The 17461-nt window shown below is 36.3% G+C and overlaps 1 protein-coding gene across 1 annotated transcript in view; it reads right to left on the bottom strand.

Moving 5' to 3' along the window:
- The window catches only part of CCDC178 (coiled-coil domain containing 178), a gene marked incomplete at both ends in the record, with an annotated part of 172174 nt that extends 156263 nt beyond the window's left edge, over positions 1 to 15911 (bottom strand). Inside the window, 3 exons of the mRNA XM_079533872.1 lie at positions 1094 to 1155; positions 14130 to 14223; positions 15750 to 15911. Of these exons, the coding sequence (XP_079389998.1) occupies positions 1094 to 1155; positions 14130 to 14223; positions 15750 to 15911 (318 nt within the window). The remainder of the gene's footprint in view (positions 1 to 1093; positions 1156 to 14129; positions 14224 to 15749) is intronic.
- Between the last annotated feature and the right edge of the window lie 1550 nt (positions 15912 to 17461).

Genomic DNA, 17461 nt, shown 5'->3' with positions numbered 1-17461 from the left:
AGGGTAATGAAGAAACAAAAAATGAGATCAAGTATTAACAGACATAATGCAAAATATTCTTGTTTAATTCATTCTCCTTTCTTTTACACTTAGAATATATTATTTCACATTTTATTAAACCACAGTTAATTACTGCTTATCTTTTACTTAGTGATAATCAAGCATTTCTATTAACATTAAAATCAAAATACTATTTTATAATAAAAAATACATTAATAATCAAACATTCAGAAATTGAATTTCAAGAAATTCAATTCTAAAGAAATTTCAGAAAAAAAAAAAAAATAGCCTGTGACAAACTTATTTCCTTTCCAATTGCAATGAGGTTCACATTGAACAATACCTGTGTCTTTACTTCCACGAAATAGTAGCAAAGGAGGGACTATTCTAAGCATGCTGGCAGTCAGTCTTACAACAGCATCATTTTCTCAACAGCATTATAACATACATCCAGCAGGGAGAAATTAAGTCAATTCAATCAATCTCCAATTTAGCTACAAACTCCTCTATGCTTCTTTATCAGCTGTCAGAATGAATCAGAAGCATCTTAAAAGAAAAACATAAACCAACAAACAATCAACCAACAAAGCCAAACAACACAAAAATACCAACAATACCAACAAACCACCAACAACCCTGTGGTTGTGTGAAAGGTAGGACCATTGGACTTGCATGCTTTTACTTCAAAACTAGACCTACTCCAATATTTTCCTTTTCAAGCTTTGTCTGCTCAGTATCTTAGCTCTGAGTTAGCTGTTTCAGAATCACCTTACATTGTTCATTACCATCAATACCTTTCGTTTCAATATTCAGAAATACAAACATCAGAATTTCAGAAAGAGTTTAGTAATGCAAAACAGAAGAACAAATAATTTAAAAAAAAATATATATATATATATAGACTTAATCTCAACTTTAATTCTTGGAAACCAAAAGCTTTTTCTTAAGGTGTTGAGCATGGCACAAGATTCCATCATTGTCAGCACTGGAAAAAAAAAAAAAAAAAAAAAAAAAAAAGAGATGCAAAGTCCAAAACTTTCCTTAGCACACAGTATTCTAACTTCAAGTATCAACAATGTCACTGTTGGCTTACCTGGCTTCCCCAGACCTTCTGGTATCTACTCTGCACATGTACAGAGATTAATGGGTCAAATCCTTAATGAATTTGTGGAAGTGATCCAGCCAAATTTTGAAGGATAACAGGCTTTCATAAAAAAGAGAAGATAAAAAGAGGATTAGTCTGGAATAACATATGAATGAAAGACCACTTAAGTGTTTAAAAATGGTTATTTTTTTAACACTTGATGGGATCTCTGTTACTGCAGAGCAGAGAAAAGCTGCTAAAAACATTTTACAGCCCAAAAAAGGCAGCAGTTCCCATAACCATTAGAATCAATAAAGCCTGATTTTACAAAGATCCCACAAAAGAAAACCAATTCTTCCTGGTTCTTCCAAAGAACCTGACCAACACAGCTTCCTTAGCTATTCCCTCCGGTCATGTGCATGTGATACAACGGGTTTGGAGCTTTACAAATGTTGTCTGGCTAACCAGAAAGACAGCAGATTAGCTGGCTGACCGCTACCCTGCAGAATAAGACTTAATTTATAGCTTCTTTCTTATAGGGGAGGAAATAATTTGAGTCTTTCCTCCCCCTACTCAGCTTCCAGTTTTCATGAAACTTGGAGGAACTCAACATCTTTGAGACTTTAACCTATCAAATCTGGTTGAAATTTCATAGACTCACAGAAACATTAAGGTCAAAAAAGACCTCTAAGATCTCCTAGTCCCCACCAGCCCATCCCCACCATGCCCAATAACCAAGGCCCTCAGTGCCACATTCACATGTTTTTAAACACCTCCAGGGACAGCGAGTCCTCCATTCCCTGGGCAGCCTGTTCCAATTCCACTCTTTCTGAGAATTTTTCCTAATATACAACCTGAATCTCATCAGCGCAATTTGAGGCCATTTCTTCTCATTCTATCACTAATTATGTAAGAAGAAAAGGCCAATCTCTTCTCTACAACCTCCTTTCAGGTATATGTAATAATCTGACATTATGTTTGAAAAGCTTCTGGAGGACAAGCACTGACACACAATATACAGCGACGGCATACTTGTTTCCTTAGATAAACCAAAACCTTCCTTAAGTGGAAGCTACCTAAAGTGATTGTAGTCATTTCTTTTATAATCTTTCCATCAAAGATGGAAAATCCTTTTTTTTTTTTTTTTTTTTTTTTTTTTTTTTTTTTTAAAGAAAGATCTTAAATTTTACAATCTTAGGTAGAGGGCAAAGAGACAACATTCTTCACATGCCAAGGTAAAAAAGACCAAAAAAAAAAAAAAAAAAAAAAAAAAGGCAAAAAGAGACCAAAAAGAGACAAGCATGAGGATGCTGGCAATGCTGAAGTATAGTGGGTGAGAATGAATTCACAGGTTTGAAGGGCATTTGCAAGGCAAAGCTGAAAAACTTACTATGAAGTATGGAAAGGTAATTATTGAAAAGTTCAGAACATAACGCAGAATAAACGACAAATCCAAAGGGAAAAGAAAAAGAGGATAGATGAGACACAGAACTAAAACTGGAATGGGACAACATAAGGACAAAATGACAGAGGATCTGTAAATTGAAAAAAGGAAATTGTGTATTTAATTAAGCACTTACAAAATTCCACAACAAACAGAAGGGGGTAAAACTAAGTAGAAACTTCATTTCTTATTTGGAGCATAGTAGAATGTGAAGACAGATTTCATCTGCAAAATAATACCTCAATTAACTGAAAGATCCAAGGCAGTTTCAACTAAATCCAAACCATTTCTAACAAATGTTGTTGAACCTGCTTTAAAATCTCATAGTGACAGTTTTTATAAAGAATCTCTGCAAAGTTAAACCAAACTCAACTATTTTCACCATTAGTCAGCTTTGCTAAAGTATAATGTAGTCTTGCCGTATCTCTATGGACACAGAAAATGATTCCTTTCATCTTGTAAACAATTTATTTAACATTTGAGAAGCTTTCTCTTCCCTGTTATATGCTAAATAGATTAAATTCTTCTAACCCCTCTACCTTTATATTTTTATTGCTTTCCTGCTGCTTTCTTCCACATGTTTTTCAGCTGGTCCAGGTCCTTCCACATGTGTCCTGAAGAGGATGTGGCTTTCCAGCTGATGCCTCAGCGCTAGGAAGAAGTATTACACAATGCTTTTGGTTTCATATCCTGGAGTAACTCTCGGTTCTGTCACAACAACAGGATACTGGTTTTTGTGTTTCACACTATAAGCTATGGATCTTCTACTACCTTACCTAGAATTTTCTTCTACTACTAAATATAAGTAAGGCGCACAGAACATAGTACTTCATACTTGTTTTTACTTATTTACACCCTATTCTCTGACTTCTCCAGTCCATCTCAAATTGCAAATGATCCTGAACACTGAACAGTTCTTGCACCTCTTCTCAGCAAGGCACTGTGTCCCAGTGGGGGCACATGGCAAGTCCCTGCGGAGCAGCTTCTCAGATTGCCTCCATTGTTCCCCAGTGCCATCAGTAACATATGGTGTGTTCCTAGCAGGACAATGCCATGCTGTTTTAAAAAATAAATCTTTAAAATTAAAAAAAAAAAAAAAGAAGAAGAAGAAATAAGCGTTTAAAATGATGCATCCATCTTGATTTGATTTTCCATCAAGTTGTATGTACTTTATTCTTTTATGTTTAGGAGGAACTTGCAGCTAAGTGGTAATTTTAGCTACTGTGTATATTATATAAGTAGTTTAGTCGGAAAGATTAGGAAAAAATGTGTTGAAAATTTGGCAGGCTATTTAAAATTTAAGAAAAACGAACATAACACACTGCTAAAAGACATGAAATTGCATCTGTGCATTTTCTAGCATAAAGAGATCTTGCCAAGCTCCAGACCAAGTGCTGAGTAACCATAAAAGCATTCCTTTGTTCAGATGGAGCAAGATGTGTTTCGTGGCACTGCTCAGATCTGAGCAGCTAATTAATTCTTGATGCTGCCTTGTTTAAAAAATAAAATTAATAGAAAATCTTGTTAAAAATAAAATAGGACATTATTTTTAATTATACATTTTCAGGCGGCTGTTTTATAAACATTCAAAAGGAAAGGCTAACATACACATTTCAACAGAGCAACATTAAGAGCACATTTCTGTTCTGGTTCTGCAAGACACCCTTAGAAGATGACAGATCCCAGTCAAAGTTTTACATGACAAAAAAAAAAGAGAAGACTGATACCTAAAGAATCAACAGTACCCCGAAGCTGAATGGAAGTGCTGTTTTCTCAAGCTCATGCTTCCTTATTATCTACCTTCCAGAGTGACACATCCTGAATCGTAAATCTTTTTACCCATGAAATGTGACCATTAACTTTACTCATTGCTTGTGCTCTGTGATTCAGTAATTAAACTTAAATTTTCAGACTAAGCTAAAAATACAGAGTAAAATGAATTAAATATTTTAAAAAAAGCATAATGAGATTTTATTACATATTTGAGCAAAAAGAACGTGGAAGAGGCTTTTTGGTTGTTTTTTAGCTTTTTTTTGCTAGTTATTCATTCTGTCTTTAAATTTCTTTACCACAGTTATGTTCTCACATATGTAACAGCTCACAGAGTGTGCACAGATCGAAGTTCATGTAAATACCCTTTTTTTTTTTTGCTAGGCAGAGAATTTCATTTCCTATCCACATGCAGAGTGGCATAATGCTTGCTGCCTTTCCTTAACATGAGATGAACTATGCCAATAGAAGGCCCTTCCTTCTACATGGGTGAAGCTAGCCTAGGACTAGGAGATTTACTGTAATGCACTACCTCACTACAGTTAGTGGCACAAGTGCTGTATATCAAGTCCCTTGAACTCAAACAGGAAGGTCTCAGCAATTTCAATTTTCTTAGGTTCTCATTGTTTCTTGCCTTGCTGTGAAGGTGAAAGGTGAAGGTGAAAAGATACAGGAAACCAGACTGCAATGCCAATTCAGGAAATCCACAGAAAGCTGGAATGGATAACCAGACTTCTTTACCTTATGAGATTTTTATCACTTTACAAGTAATGATCATTCTTAATCATTTAATATCTATTTCTACTCCAAACTCTCTTTTAACATCAAGCATAATCGTTCAGTATGCATCTTGAAAATACCATGAAAAATAATTTCATTGTCATTTAAATCAATTTCACTAAAACTTGTAAGGAATTTTAACAGATGATACAACATATTTGGGGCCAAATACTGCAGTATTAACTTTTGTGTGGATCACAATCTTCCAAATGATAATTTCATCCAAAACTGCAGCAAGTACTAAAAGAGGAATAAGAAAGTACTCTCTTTTATGTGCAATCCAAAATTGATTTCTGTATTTAACACTGGCACTGTCTCACTAAAGAAAGAGGCTGCAATTCCATGAGGAGCAACCTTAAAAGGCTGCAGACCAAACACCTCCACAACCTCAGCAGATCCCTAAGTTCCCAAAAGCATATTCAAAAAGTATTTCATTGTGTTAGCAAGCATAGCACATTTCGCAAGCAGGACAATCTGAAAGAATAGCCTAGTTCCCTAACCAACATGATCACATACTGGATTTTCAGTTGGGATCACGACCAGCCTTTCAACGTCCAAACAACATCTCAGTATGACCAATGGGGAAGAACTTGCAAGAAAGGACTGTTGATAGAGAAATTCTGGTGAAACGTGAAACTGACAGAATGAGGAGAAATGGCCTCAAGTTGCGCCAGGGGATGTTTAGGTTGGATATCAGGAAAAACTTCTTTACAGAAAGGGTTATTAAGCACTGGAATAGGCTCCCCACGGAGATGGTTGAGTCACCATCCCTGAACATGCTTAAAAACTATTTGGATGTGGTGCTCAGGGACATGATTTTGCAGAGGGTTGTTAGGGTAGTCTGGTTAGGTTGTGGTTGGACTTGATCTTTAAGGTCTATTTCCAACCTGAGCAACTCTATGATTCTGTGACAGCTGACACTTCAAGACGTTTGATACATATTTCCTCAGTATTCACCCAGGTTCCCACAACTGGAACGTGACCAGAACTTCACAGCACTATGAGCTAAGGCATGTTCGCTAAACCTGCCACAAATTCCCCTATTCCTCGTTAATTATTTTCCCAAAGAAATAACAAGACAGATGGGAATGAGAGACCAGTTAGCAACACTGCAATAATGGCTGCTCCTCCTTTCCACACTGCTTTCGAACTATCTTCAGAGTAACCCCTGAGCTTTCGGAAAGTAACCGAGCACTGTTACAACTTTCACACCAACTCCTTCCATGTTTTCTACCTTACACATGCTGTTTTCTAAAAAGAGAGCACAAAACTACCAGAGAATAATCGCCATAAACTCCAAAGGGCAAAAACCCTAAACTTTAATCTCCGACTCCTCTTCAGAAATGACTCCTGTAATGACAGTATTTGAAACAGAAAGCTGAGAACCCTATTTAAGCCGCATATCAGAAAGCACAGTGTATTCGTTGTAGCCACAGCGCTACAACAGCGCTCCTCCCGACGCAGACAAGCAGTCAGGGCCCCATACTTTCCCCTGGCTCTCCCCCACAGCCGGGGCAGCACCGCCTCCCGCTACTCACGGCTCCGCCGGGCGGTGGGTGGTGAGGGGCTGCCGGCGGCCGTTTGGCCGTTCCCCTGGCAGCGGGAGCCGGCGTAGGCCTCCGTTCTGAGAGGATTAGGTCTCCACTGAGCCTCCTCCAGGCTGAACAATGCCGGTTCCTTCAGCCGCTCCTAGTAACGCTTGTGCTCCAGACCCCTCAGCAGTCCTGATCATTAACGCTACTTGTGTAACAGCAGTAAGTAAAAGCTCAGCTTTCTGCACTTCCCCCCTGTTTTAAAGTGGAGCATAAAATTAAGCTGGGGAAATAAGGAGTGCTGTCAGCAAGTAGAGAGCAGCGATCCTTGCCATCTACTCTGCACTGGTGAACACTTTGTCCAGTTGCACCTCTGCCCCCAGCACAAGGGAGACCCCGACACAGTGGGGAGAGTCCAACACAGGGCAACAGATTTGACAGAGGGCCTGGAGCCCCTCTCCTGTGAGGAGAGGCTGAGAGGTGGGGCTGTTCAGCCTATGGAAGAAAGGGCTTAGGGAAGATCTCAGCAATATGGATCAGTATCTGAAGGGAGGGTGCAAAGAGGACAGAGCCAGGCTCTTTTCTGTGATGCCCGGTGCCAGGATAAGAGGAAGTGGGCACAACCTGGAACACAGGATGTTCCCTCAGAGCACCAGGAGCACTTCTGTGCTGTGCAGGTGACGGAGCGCTGGCACAGGCTGCCCACAGGCTGTGTGTGGGCTCTGCTGCTCAGAGACCTTCAGCAGCTGCCTGGGTGTGGGCCTGGGCTCCTGCTCTGGTGTCCCTGATGAACCCAGAGGGCACTGCCAGCCACAGCACAGTCTGAGGTGCTGTGATTCATCCAGTGAGAGGGATTAAGAGCATTGTCATGCTAGGGGACTTCAAAACTATCCTTAACTCTCTGCTGATATTGCATTTAAATAGATACCTCAAAACAGATACCCTTTGATAGAGAGCAATAACAAAATGAAACTCTTTGGTACTCTAGGAAGTCATGAAGAAGGAGAAGAAATATCATGTTCCTAGATATTAATGGGCTTTGAAATCACAATTTTAACCTTGTGATAATTATGTATCAAATCTGAAGAGGGAGAAAGTGTACTTTTTTGTTTTTCAGGCTAAATCCAAGCCCCTGACCACCATGGTTATTGCACACATTTCTCATACTGAGATTTATCACTACTTATTTGACAATACACAATTTCTGCCATCTTCTAGGCTTTTCCAAGGAAAGAGAAAACCACTTTTGAAGTGGTGAAGGGAGCTCTTTCAAATCACAGATTTATGACAAGTTTCCATGTTAATGTGTTTGATCTTACGGAGTAGTTATCGATCTTGGTAGCTATTGTGAGACAAAGAACACATCTCATCTTTTGATTGTTACTGTAAGACTGCTGTGGTCATCCTTAGTTGCAGAATTTCCTAACAAATATAGAAACAAATATATTTTCTAAACAAATATAGAAAAAAAATCATTTAGATAGCTGTCAGCTATCTAACATATTTGAAAAATTTAGATTGCGTTAGGAAAAACTAGATTTACCCAAAAGTTGAATGTCTTTGTAGTTAGGTCCATAATTTATTCATAAATGGGAATAAAGCTTCAAGAGTGTATTAATATATTCATTAATCTCATAGAAAGTATTTCCTGGTGTGGGTTTTTTTTTTTAATATTAGAATAACACAAAGATTTTTCTTACAGCTGCATGCCTTCAAAAGTAGCATCAATGTTGTTCAAAAGAAGCAAGACTAAGTATGTAATGTTTTACTCATAAGTAACTCACATCACATTTTTGGGATTTAGAATTAGGAAATTATAGACATATGTAACATGAACATAAACACCCATGCAGATCATCAGCTACTAATTAGTGTGATAGAGTGTCCAGTGAACGTGTTTGCGTCTCTCTTATATCCTTTCACCCTCAATAAATAATAATCAGGATTTTAATACAACTAGAGAAATCCTGAATATTACTACATGCCACAGTTTCAAGATTTTGTTTATTTTATAATCCACAGAACATAAAATAAGACAATAAAGAAGGCTGCAAAAAAAAAAAAAAAAAAAAAAAACACAAAAAAACCACCATACTCTACAATAGACTATTTTACTCTTCTGCAGGCTTGTCCCACTGCCTACAACTGCTATTATTTTTCTTTTTTTTACTGTCAGTAAAATATGTACTAAATCAACCCCTAAAGGAAGGGCTGATGATTTCATGGTATGTATTGCAGAAACAGGAGAATTTGAAAAAATTGGTACCATTGGTACCATGCCATTTATTCCAGCCTGCATGTGCTGCAGCAGAATGTAGTTAAATGATAAGCTGCTTACACCTCAGAACTGAATGTTGATTTTGCAATACTGAAATTCAGGTCCCACTTCTTTAATCTTCTGCAGTGTACATGAGAATTTCGTACATTTATGACTAGCAAAGTTAAGTTAAAAAAAGCAAACATAGCACTGTGCATCTTTTCCATTAAAAGAGAAGACGAAAGAATAATTATTGCAGAGATGTTTGGCCGTGTCAAAAGAGGCATTAGATCTGTGTCTACAACAGCATTTCTACACCTAACTGGAGACTGGGAAGTTAGCCCAATGCTTTCCTTCAGAATGAGGTACCTAAATGCACCAGTCTCAAAAACTCAGCTCCTGAGTTTGCACCAAACAACATCTTTCCTGTGCTATACCCAAAGGAATGGAATGGAGGTGCCTTGTCTCAATTGCTCAAACTGCTTTGAACTAGGATTATAGTAACATGAAAACATTTATTCCCTTCTTAATTTCTTTTTTTCATAATTAATTACTATTAAATCCTATTAGCTATGCAAGTTGTGTATTTAATTACATATATAGAAAACATAACTGACTATAACTTAACGCAAGTTGCTAGCATGTTGCCAAAACAAGATAGTCCAAGTCACCCTGCAGTGCTAGCAGGGATATATAAAGATGAAGTCCCTTTCCAAGATATTATGTGTTACAAATGTCTTAGCAGATACAAGGAGTAAGTCTACTTGTTTAGCAGTGAGCTGTTTCATTAAGTACATTTTTAGAACAAAATTAGACCCTGAGGTTGCCTTCTAGGGTGGTTTTACATTTTCAGCCTTTATGCAGAATGTTAATAATACAGTAATGTCTTATGTGGGAAAATAGAATCCATGATCCAGATCCATTTCATATCGTCTGCTTTCAACAAATCAAGCAGCGCAAAGTTAAATATAATTAACATAGTAAGTTGCCCATTGCACAACTTTGAGGAATCGCTAGCATGTTGGAAGAGTGTTTAATCTCTTGTTGTACCACACTTATAGCTCATCCTGAAGTAAGCAGGATAGGAGAAGATGAAGTGTACTGCAAAACAAACTGCCATTGCCCCATTGCCAGTTGCTGAAATTACACTTCAGGGCAAAATACAAATAATGGCCAAAAGCAGACACGTCATTGGAATACACACTTAATAACAACAGTGTGTTATAAAAGTTTATGGAGGGATGCAAAAGATTTTTTGTTCAGAATTCTTAATGGAATCTCATGGCTGTTCTATCAAATGTGTTTGTCAGTGTTCTAATTGTGCTGTAATTATTCCATCAATAGCTGAAATACTAGTCAAATGCCATCAAAATAAGCTGCTTCAGATCTTTGCTAAGTAGCAACAGAGAAGATTGTAGAATCAAAACAGGAGGGAGGGGATTTTCCAGCAAATTACAGATTTCCCATATTTTCTACTGTGGTCTCAACTACTTCTAGGAGCCCTACTTGAGCAGGAGGGGTGGACCAGAGGTGGTCTCCAGAGGTCAACCTTAACCATTCAGTAATTGTGAGTGAAATGCTGAAGGATTTCTGTCAGTTTTGGTAAGGCACAGATTTTAAAGGTATCTTCATGGGATTGAAAATGCGAATTTGAGCTCCTCAAAATAGAAGGAAACATTAGATAATTGCATCTGGGTTGGCTGATCCAGTACTAGCTTACTGGATAGAAGTAGCTTGGTACATATCATCGAATCATGTAATTATAGAATGGTTTGGATTGGAAGAGACCTTTAAGACCACCTAGCTCCTACCCCCCTGCTATAGCAGGGTAGAGACACCTCCCTCTAGACCAGCTTGCTCAAAGCCCCACACAGCCTGGCCTTGAGTGCTTCCAGGGAGGGGGCATCCATAGCCTCTCTGGTCAACCTGTTCCAGCGTCTCACCACCCTCACAGTAAAGAATTTCTTCCTGATATCTAGTCTAAATCTACTCTCTTTCAGTTTAAAACCATTTCTTATTGTCCCATCACTACATGTCCTTCTAAAAAGTCCCTCCTTAACTTTCCTGTAGGTCTCCTTTAGGTACTGGAAGGCTGTGTATACGTAGGTGTATATACACGTATGTGTCTGTATGCTTGTCTTTTCTTTCTAATGCCTGAAAATAAAAACACTACAGAACAAACAGAATTTTTAACTTGCATAAAAATTCCTTCATATTAACTGTGAAAAGCCACGATTTGGTTCTTTATGACTCATTTCCACCACACACATTTTTCACTTTGGCTGTGAAAGCAAATACTCAATTATTCATGCAACTCTTTAGAACAGGCTGTGGTTATGACAATGCTGAAAAGCCACATGTACTTAAAAATAATGTCTTGGCTGCCTAAACTAATACTCCTGCACAAGAAAGTTATCATGACCTCTTGCAAAGGCACAACTTTCCACATGCTGAATTACAAGTACTGTGACCAACAGGAACATTTCTGCAGGGTCAGCATCCCCATGTACATAAACGCGATCTCTGCTGTGTTATCTAACAGTGACCGGAATTCTGTGTGATGCTCGTATATCTCTTTTTATGTAAGTGCTGTTGAGTCCTGTAAGCTTAAAAGAAACTGCCAGTAAAGAAATAGATTTACTCATTTGAGTCTAGTTAGCTTGTGTGGAAAAACTGATAGAGATCGTATCTGTTATCAAAATACAGGATACAGTGAGACAGACACTGTCTTACCACCACAGTAGAATAGCAGATGCAAATTCTTGTGACAGAGTTGTTAATAACCCAGAAGCTGCTGTCTTGATTTTAAATAAAAAAGTTCCCCACTCAGATCAGAGCAGGAGAACAAGATGAGGCATGTGAAGATAATGCACACAAACACATGCTACAGGCATAGTACAAAGTAATTTAAAAGAGACAGTAGCAACCATGGCATTAATAATGGATATGGAAATACATCACTGCATGGCACGAAAATAATATTGTTTGTAAAATTTTAGTTGACTTTATGTAAATTTAAAGATACATCATAGATTGGAAAATCCTGAATCCTAGACCTGGAAATGACATAAAAGTTAATTTTAGGAAAATAAGTGAAAACAAAACATTCATTTAAGCCTGATGAGAATTAGGATCTTTGCATTTTTTGCAAGAAATATATCTGTGTATAAGAACTACTAACACACGGATCTGTGTTTCTTTGATTTGACTTGTAATATAGACATATGCACATTGATAAATGATTATAAGCAGTCTGAACTAGAAATTATCCATCAGCAAAAGCAATACCAGTTGCTATTTCACTGACTCACTGTCATGACTTCTCTTTTCAAAATTCTGACTTTCCAGCAACATAATATTGTGAATCTTCATGCTAAATCGCATCCAATGCCCACTGAGGGCAAAGAAACCTTCCACAACTCTACCAGCGTGTGAATTAACATATATGCACTCCATGTTCAAAAACAGCCCCACAGAGAAGAGAAAAAAAAACAAAACACCAAACAACACATATTCTTTAAATCATTTTTTTAACCTAAGACACTATTCAAATAAATACAGAAAAGCATCCATATCCTTTCATACTTGTTTCACAACTGAGAAACAATGCATGACTGTGCACTGTGATAGTCTTTCCAGGTATAGATGGAAACTATGTTTATACACAACATAATAATAAACAGCAGCAGAAAGCAGTGGTGTAAACATGAGATGCTTTTTTTCAGTTTTCCTGTAGACTTTACAATAAACATAACAATGAGAAAAACAGCCAATGCAAATATCTCCCAAAGTACATTGTTTGCAACCAGAAACGTTTACCAACTCAGAAGCGGCCTAGAAGCTGATGTCTTGCCAATAATTCTCTCTTACATCCCTAATATACAGAAAGCAATGATTTTTTCAACTATTTCTTATATAGCTTAAATGAAACTTTGGGAAAATGCTTGAAAAAGGATAAAAAGAGTAATGGCTCTCATAACATTCTTCATTTTTTTTCAGACTGCAATTGATATACCCCAAACCACATTTTCCCCTGTTTGAACTGCCATTCCAAACTTCTGTCACAAAAGGCCTAAGGTCTCAATATTACTTAATTTTGATTGGCTTTCAAAAAAGAAGCAGATTAAATCTCTTAGAGTGCATTGTTTTCTAACTATCATCATGTTTCTGACATAATTCAAAGCCTTAAATCATGAGTACTGACAGTGACTTGTGTACACACAGAAGCAATGCTCTTATGCCCTTAATTACACTTAAGAGTTTGAAATCTTATGAAGAATGGCCTCATAGGGAAACGTGGAAAGAATCTAATATAGAGATGCTTTTTTTCCTGAATTCCAGTGATTTTTGTTACGAATTTTATGAACTTTAAGTTTCATTAACATTTCACATAATTCATAAATGCCTAGGGTTTGATAATATTTTGGCTGGAGAAAGTAGCATTCTTATGTCACCTCATTATCACCACATTATTGAACAAACTTGTTTTTTCTATTTGCAGTATATTTTCATGGTACAGTATCTGGTGAGAACACAGAGCTAAATAACAGCACAAAGAAAGCATTCTAAAGGGTTTCATCACGTGGTAGAGCAGAGTTTTCTTTGATTTATTTTGTCTGCTATGCTCATGAGTGATTTCACTGACTATCTAAATTGCTTGGAAGTATATGAGAAAAAAAAAAAAAAAAAAGAAACAGGAAAAAATGCGTTCCCTAACCATATCAGTCTGTGCCAGCATGTAAACTACTACCTTACTATCATTGCTCATTGCTTCTAATACTTGCGACACTTACTAAATACTTTTCTAAGTAACTGCGTATGTCTACTTTAAAGGGAAAAATGAAGCCACACAGACTTGTCAAAAATAGCTCACTGTATTAACAACAACAAAAAAATTCCTTTCTATACAGTAATTAAAAAAAGCACTTAATCTTTTGCACTTACACCTGGATACACCACAGTTACAATTTCTAACATCCCCATATTTCAAACAAAATTACTTTTCTGGGTAAAAAGGCTCTATAGGAAGATCCTCCCAGGACCTTTGATTTTAAAAATACTGTGGCAAAAAAGAGATTAAGTAAAGGCTGTTACAAATTGAGTATAACGGAACTAACTGATGCAATATTTAAAACTCACAGAAAGCGCTAACACTGCTTATATCTTGAGAGAAAAAAAATCTTCCCAGAAGCTTTATAGTGCTCTACCTAGAATTTCAATTAAATGAAGATTCACTATTTTATCATTTAGATTTTTACCTACTTTGCTGGAGAATAAACGAGAACCCAAAGGGATTCAATCTACAGGGAACACAGCAGAGTCTCAACATGCAGTGCCTGCCTGATGAAGAAGTTATCTGAAATAAAACGAGAAAGTAGATGCAGCTGTGTTTTTTTTTTATAAAATGCAAATGGAGGAAGAGAATTCATTCTGAATTAGAATTTCCAAATGCAATGTTCGTGTTTGTAGTGAAATGGTATTAAAGTATCAAACTGAAATGCTTTCCTTTCCTCCCCTCCTCCTCCTCACTGAAGGCAGTAGTTTCCTGTTGATAGTACAGACTTCTTTTGCTTCGACACCAAAACGGTGTTTTCAGAAAACACAAATATTCAGATTTATCCTTTCATTTCTACGAAGAGCTCTTCTGTAATGACTTTGCATTTTATAAAACCAAAATCTACAGAGAATAACATTTTGTTGGTCACGTGAGTATTCAGTGAGGAAATACATTACCTTCATCTTCATTTGGGGACTCACAGTTTATTAATAACATTTGCACTGCAGCCTGTTTCTAGAAGGAGGAAGCGTTCCCATAATAGTGCTTTTAATGGTAATTTTTGAAGTTGTTATGTATATGGAAATAATCTAAAGCATTCATTGATATAGGAAGTTTATATATTTATATATTTGACACACTGAGATTTTTCTGTAATCTCTATGTATTGTTACATTCAAACAAAGAACATCCTCCCAAATCAGGTATTTTCTTCTGTGACTTTCTACAAGAAAAATATCTAACTAGAGATTAACAAATAGAAACAACAATTCCCACCACAGAAAATTAAGTTAAATAATTAAAATAAAATTAGTCAAAAACACCCATTGTAACACTTCGTTACTCACTATTCTGTTTACCAAATAGTATGTAATTTTGACACTAACCTATCTCTGATTATTTTATGTATGTTTTTTATGGGCTTAATTTTTGATCAACACCCAGAGAAAGATTATTTTCTCAATTCTGGCAATAATGAGGTAACTGTGAAAAGATATTTTTAAGCAGTAGCCAAGGATTTTAAATGCACTCATGTTTATGAAATATTTTTATTAATGAAAGTAATCCAGTGTTCATTTATGATGAAAGAAAATGAGTACTACAAAAAAAAAACAATTAAACATGCCAATCTTTTTCTGCATCTGATTTACATTTTTCTAGAGTGCTATTATGAAATAGTAATTTCATGATTAATATCTAATTTTGAACTAGTTTAAATAAATTTTGAATGGTGTCCTAAAGAAAGCTGTCACTTTAAACAGAAGATCTTATGTTAATTATCACTCTCAATAAGCTCAATAGTGGTATTTTAATGATATTTTCAGTTACTCAGTTCAGAGAACATGACAAATCTGTTAATTTCTAATGAAAATTTGAAAATGAGCTGTTTTCAGAAAGTGAATGGCCTTGTCACTTCTGATGGAAATGTTTTTAGAGGATAATGAATCACAACACGCAGGTAGGTTTATAAATTACATGTGTTGACTTCCACTAGTTGTGCTCTTTACTTGTTGATATTGCAGCCCTAGGAAATACTGAACCTCATGGAATAACAGCCATGTACTGTGGAAATGTTAATTTGAACAGGAGGTGTAAAATCAACATACCAAGGTGATAAGGTGGAAGGCTGGAAAATCCTTGCCCAATGGCAATTCAGTGGCAAAATTCCCACTGATTTCTTTGAGCTTTAATCCCCATTCTTTAATTTGTACCAACATAACTTCAGAGTCCTTTTTCACTGTTGGAAATGTTTTCTCTCTTTTTGACATCGGGGTTATTTAAGATTTAAGATCTTGCAACATACAGTCTTAAAAAGAATTATTAAAAACTAACAAGGAAATAAATGTAGCTCTTGTAACTGAGAAAATTAAAATCTGAGAAAACTGTAATAAGAAAGGCTAGATGTTTAAATTAAGCTGTTAAGAAACTATTTTCAAGTACATATAATGTACTACCTACCAGCCTCTTCTTGAAATAAAGCACTTCATATTTATATCAAATTGAATTCTTCAGAGGTTTAAGCAGATTTAGAAAACGATGCAGTACAAATGATCATTCATGGTCTCCTGGATTAGGAATAAAGGGTAGAATTGCAGATTTCCTTCACTGCTAACAAAATGTCTACTGTTAAATTCCCATGGAGAACTAGAGCTCCAAACAGCTGTGTTATATTTTTAATGTATTTGTCTGGATTGAATTGTCTGTCTTCAAATATATTCAGTCTGTACAATATACATGAATTACAACAACATTGTCAAGATGTATGGGAGGAGGACAGATCAGAAATGTAAGGAATAGGCATCTCTAAATATGGCCATAATTATTCCATAAATTACTAGACGACATGTCAACAGCACTACGAATAGTATTGACTTTCATTCCTGATTACAAAAATGTTATACGTTATCTGAATTATTTATTTGAAAGAAGAAACAAATAAAATGTCAGGGAACTGTTTGAAGTATAAGTATCATAGGTGCATGAAATACAAACTGTTCTGAATCTCAAACTTTTTACATTTTTAATCAACCAATTATGGAACACACTGAGGATGTTGAAGCATGGAAGAAATGCACCATGTGGACTGTAGAACTCTGGAAAGCTATTGAAATCTGGCCTTTAGGATAAAAGGTCAAAATTTATAAGTTCCAGATGGAATAATACTCTGAGAGCTGAAGTCCCCAGGTGTGGAAGATAGAACGCTAGTGCTAGTGTTCAAAGAATACTAAGAATGTGGATTTTAGAAGAATAACATGTAGCCAAAAAAGGAACAGTGACAGTTTAAAGAATCACCATATTAGATATATATTTTATGCCATCTTTTGGATCACAAACAAATATTTAATCTGGTGAGTGTCTTACTTTTTCCCTCTCAGTGGTGATGAAAAATAACTCTTTGTATTGAAAAATTACATCTGTTTATTTGGAGACAAAGTGAACAGCGTGAGCAGTGTCGGATATCTCTCACTGGAATCACAGAAAAATCATATACACCTATTCACCACTTCTAGACTATTAAATCAGCTTGCGTGGCATTGGCAAGCTGAAGTACAATAGTATATAAGGAAGGCAACACATGTTGGCTGCAGAGTTTCTGGTAGGGAAAGCTAGGCTTAATCTGTGGCTGAATTTCAATAGTTCCTATTTTAGCCAGAAATACATTTTTTGAAGAGTAATTGTCTTCAGGTTAAAACTGACCATCTGAATGTAAGCATTTTGGCTATATTTAGCAGCATTTTGTGGCTTTCAGTCCCAAAATTGTAACAGCAGAGAAGGTCTGAATGAAGTTGTGAAACTGAACAGGGTTGTAATGATGTTT

The sequence above is a fragment of the Tetrao urogallus genome (assembly GCF_951394365.1).
Source record: "Tetrao urogallus genome assembly, chromosome: 3".
Classification (NCBI taxonomy): Eukaryota; Metazoa; Chordata; class Aves; order Galliformes; family Phasianidae; genus Tetrao; species Tetrao urogallus.
Note: the sequence above shows the minus strand (reverse complement) of the source record. Positions and strands in the feature narration are given on the sequence as shown.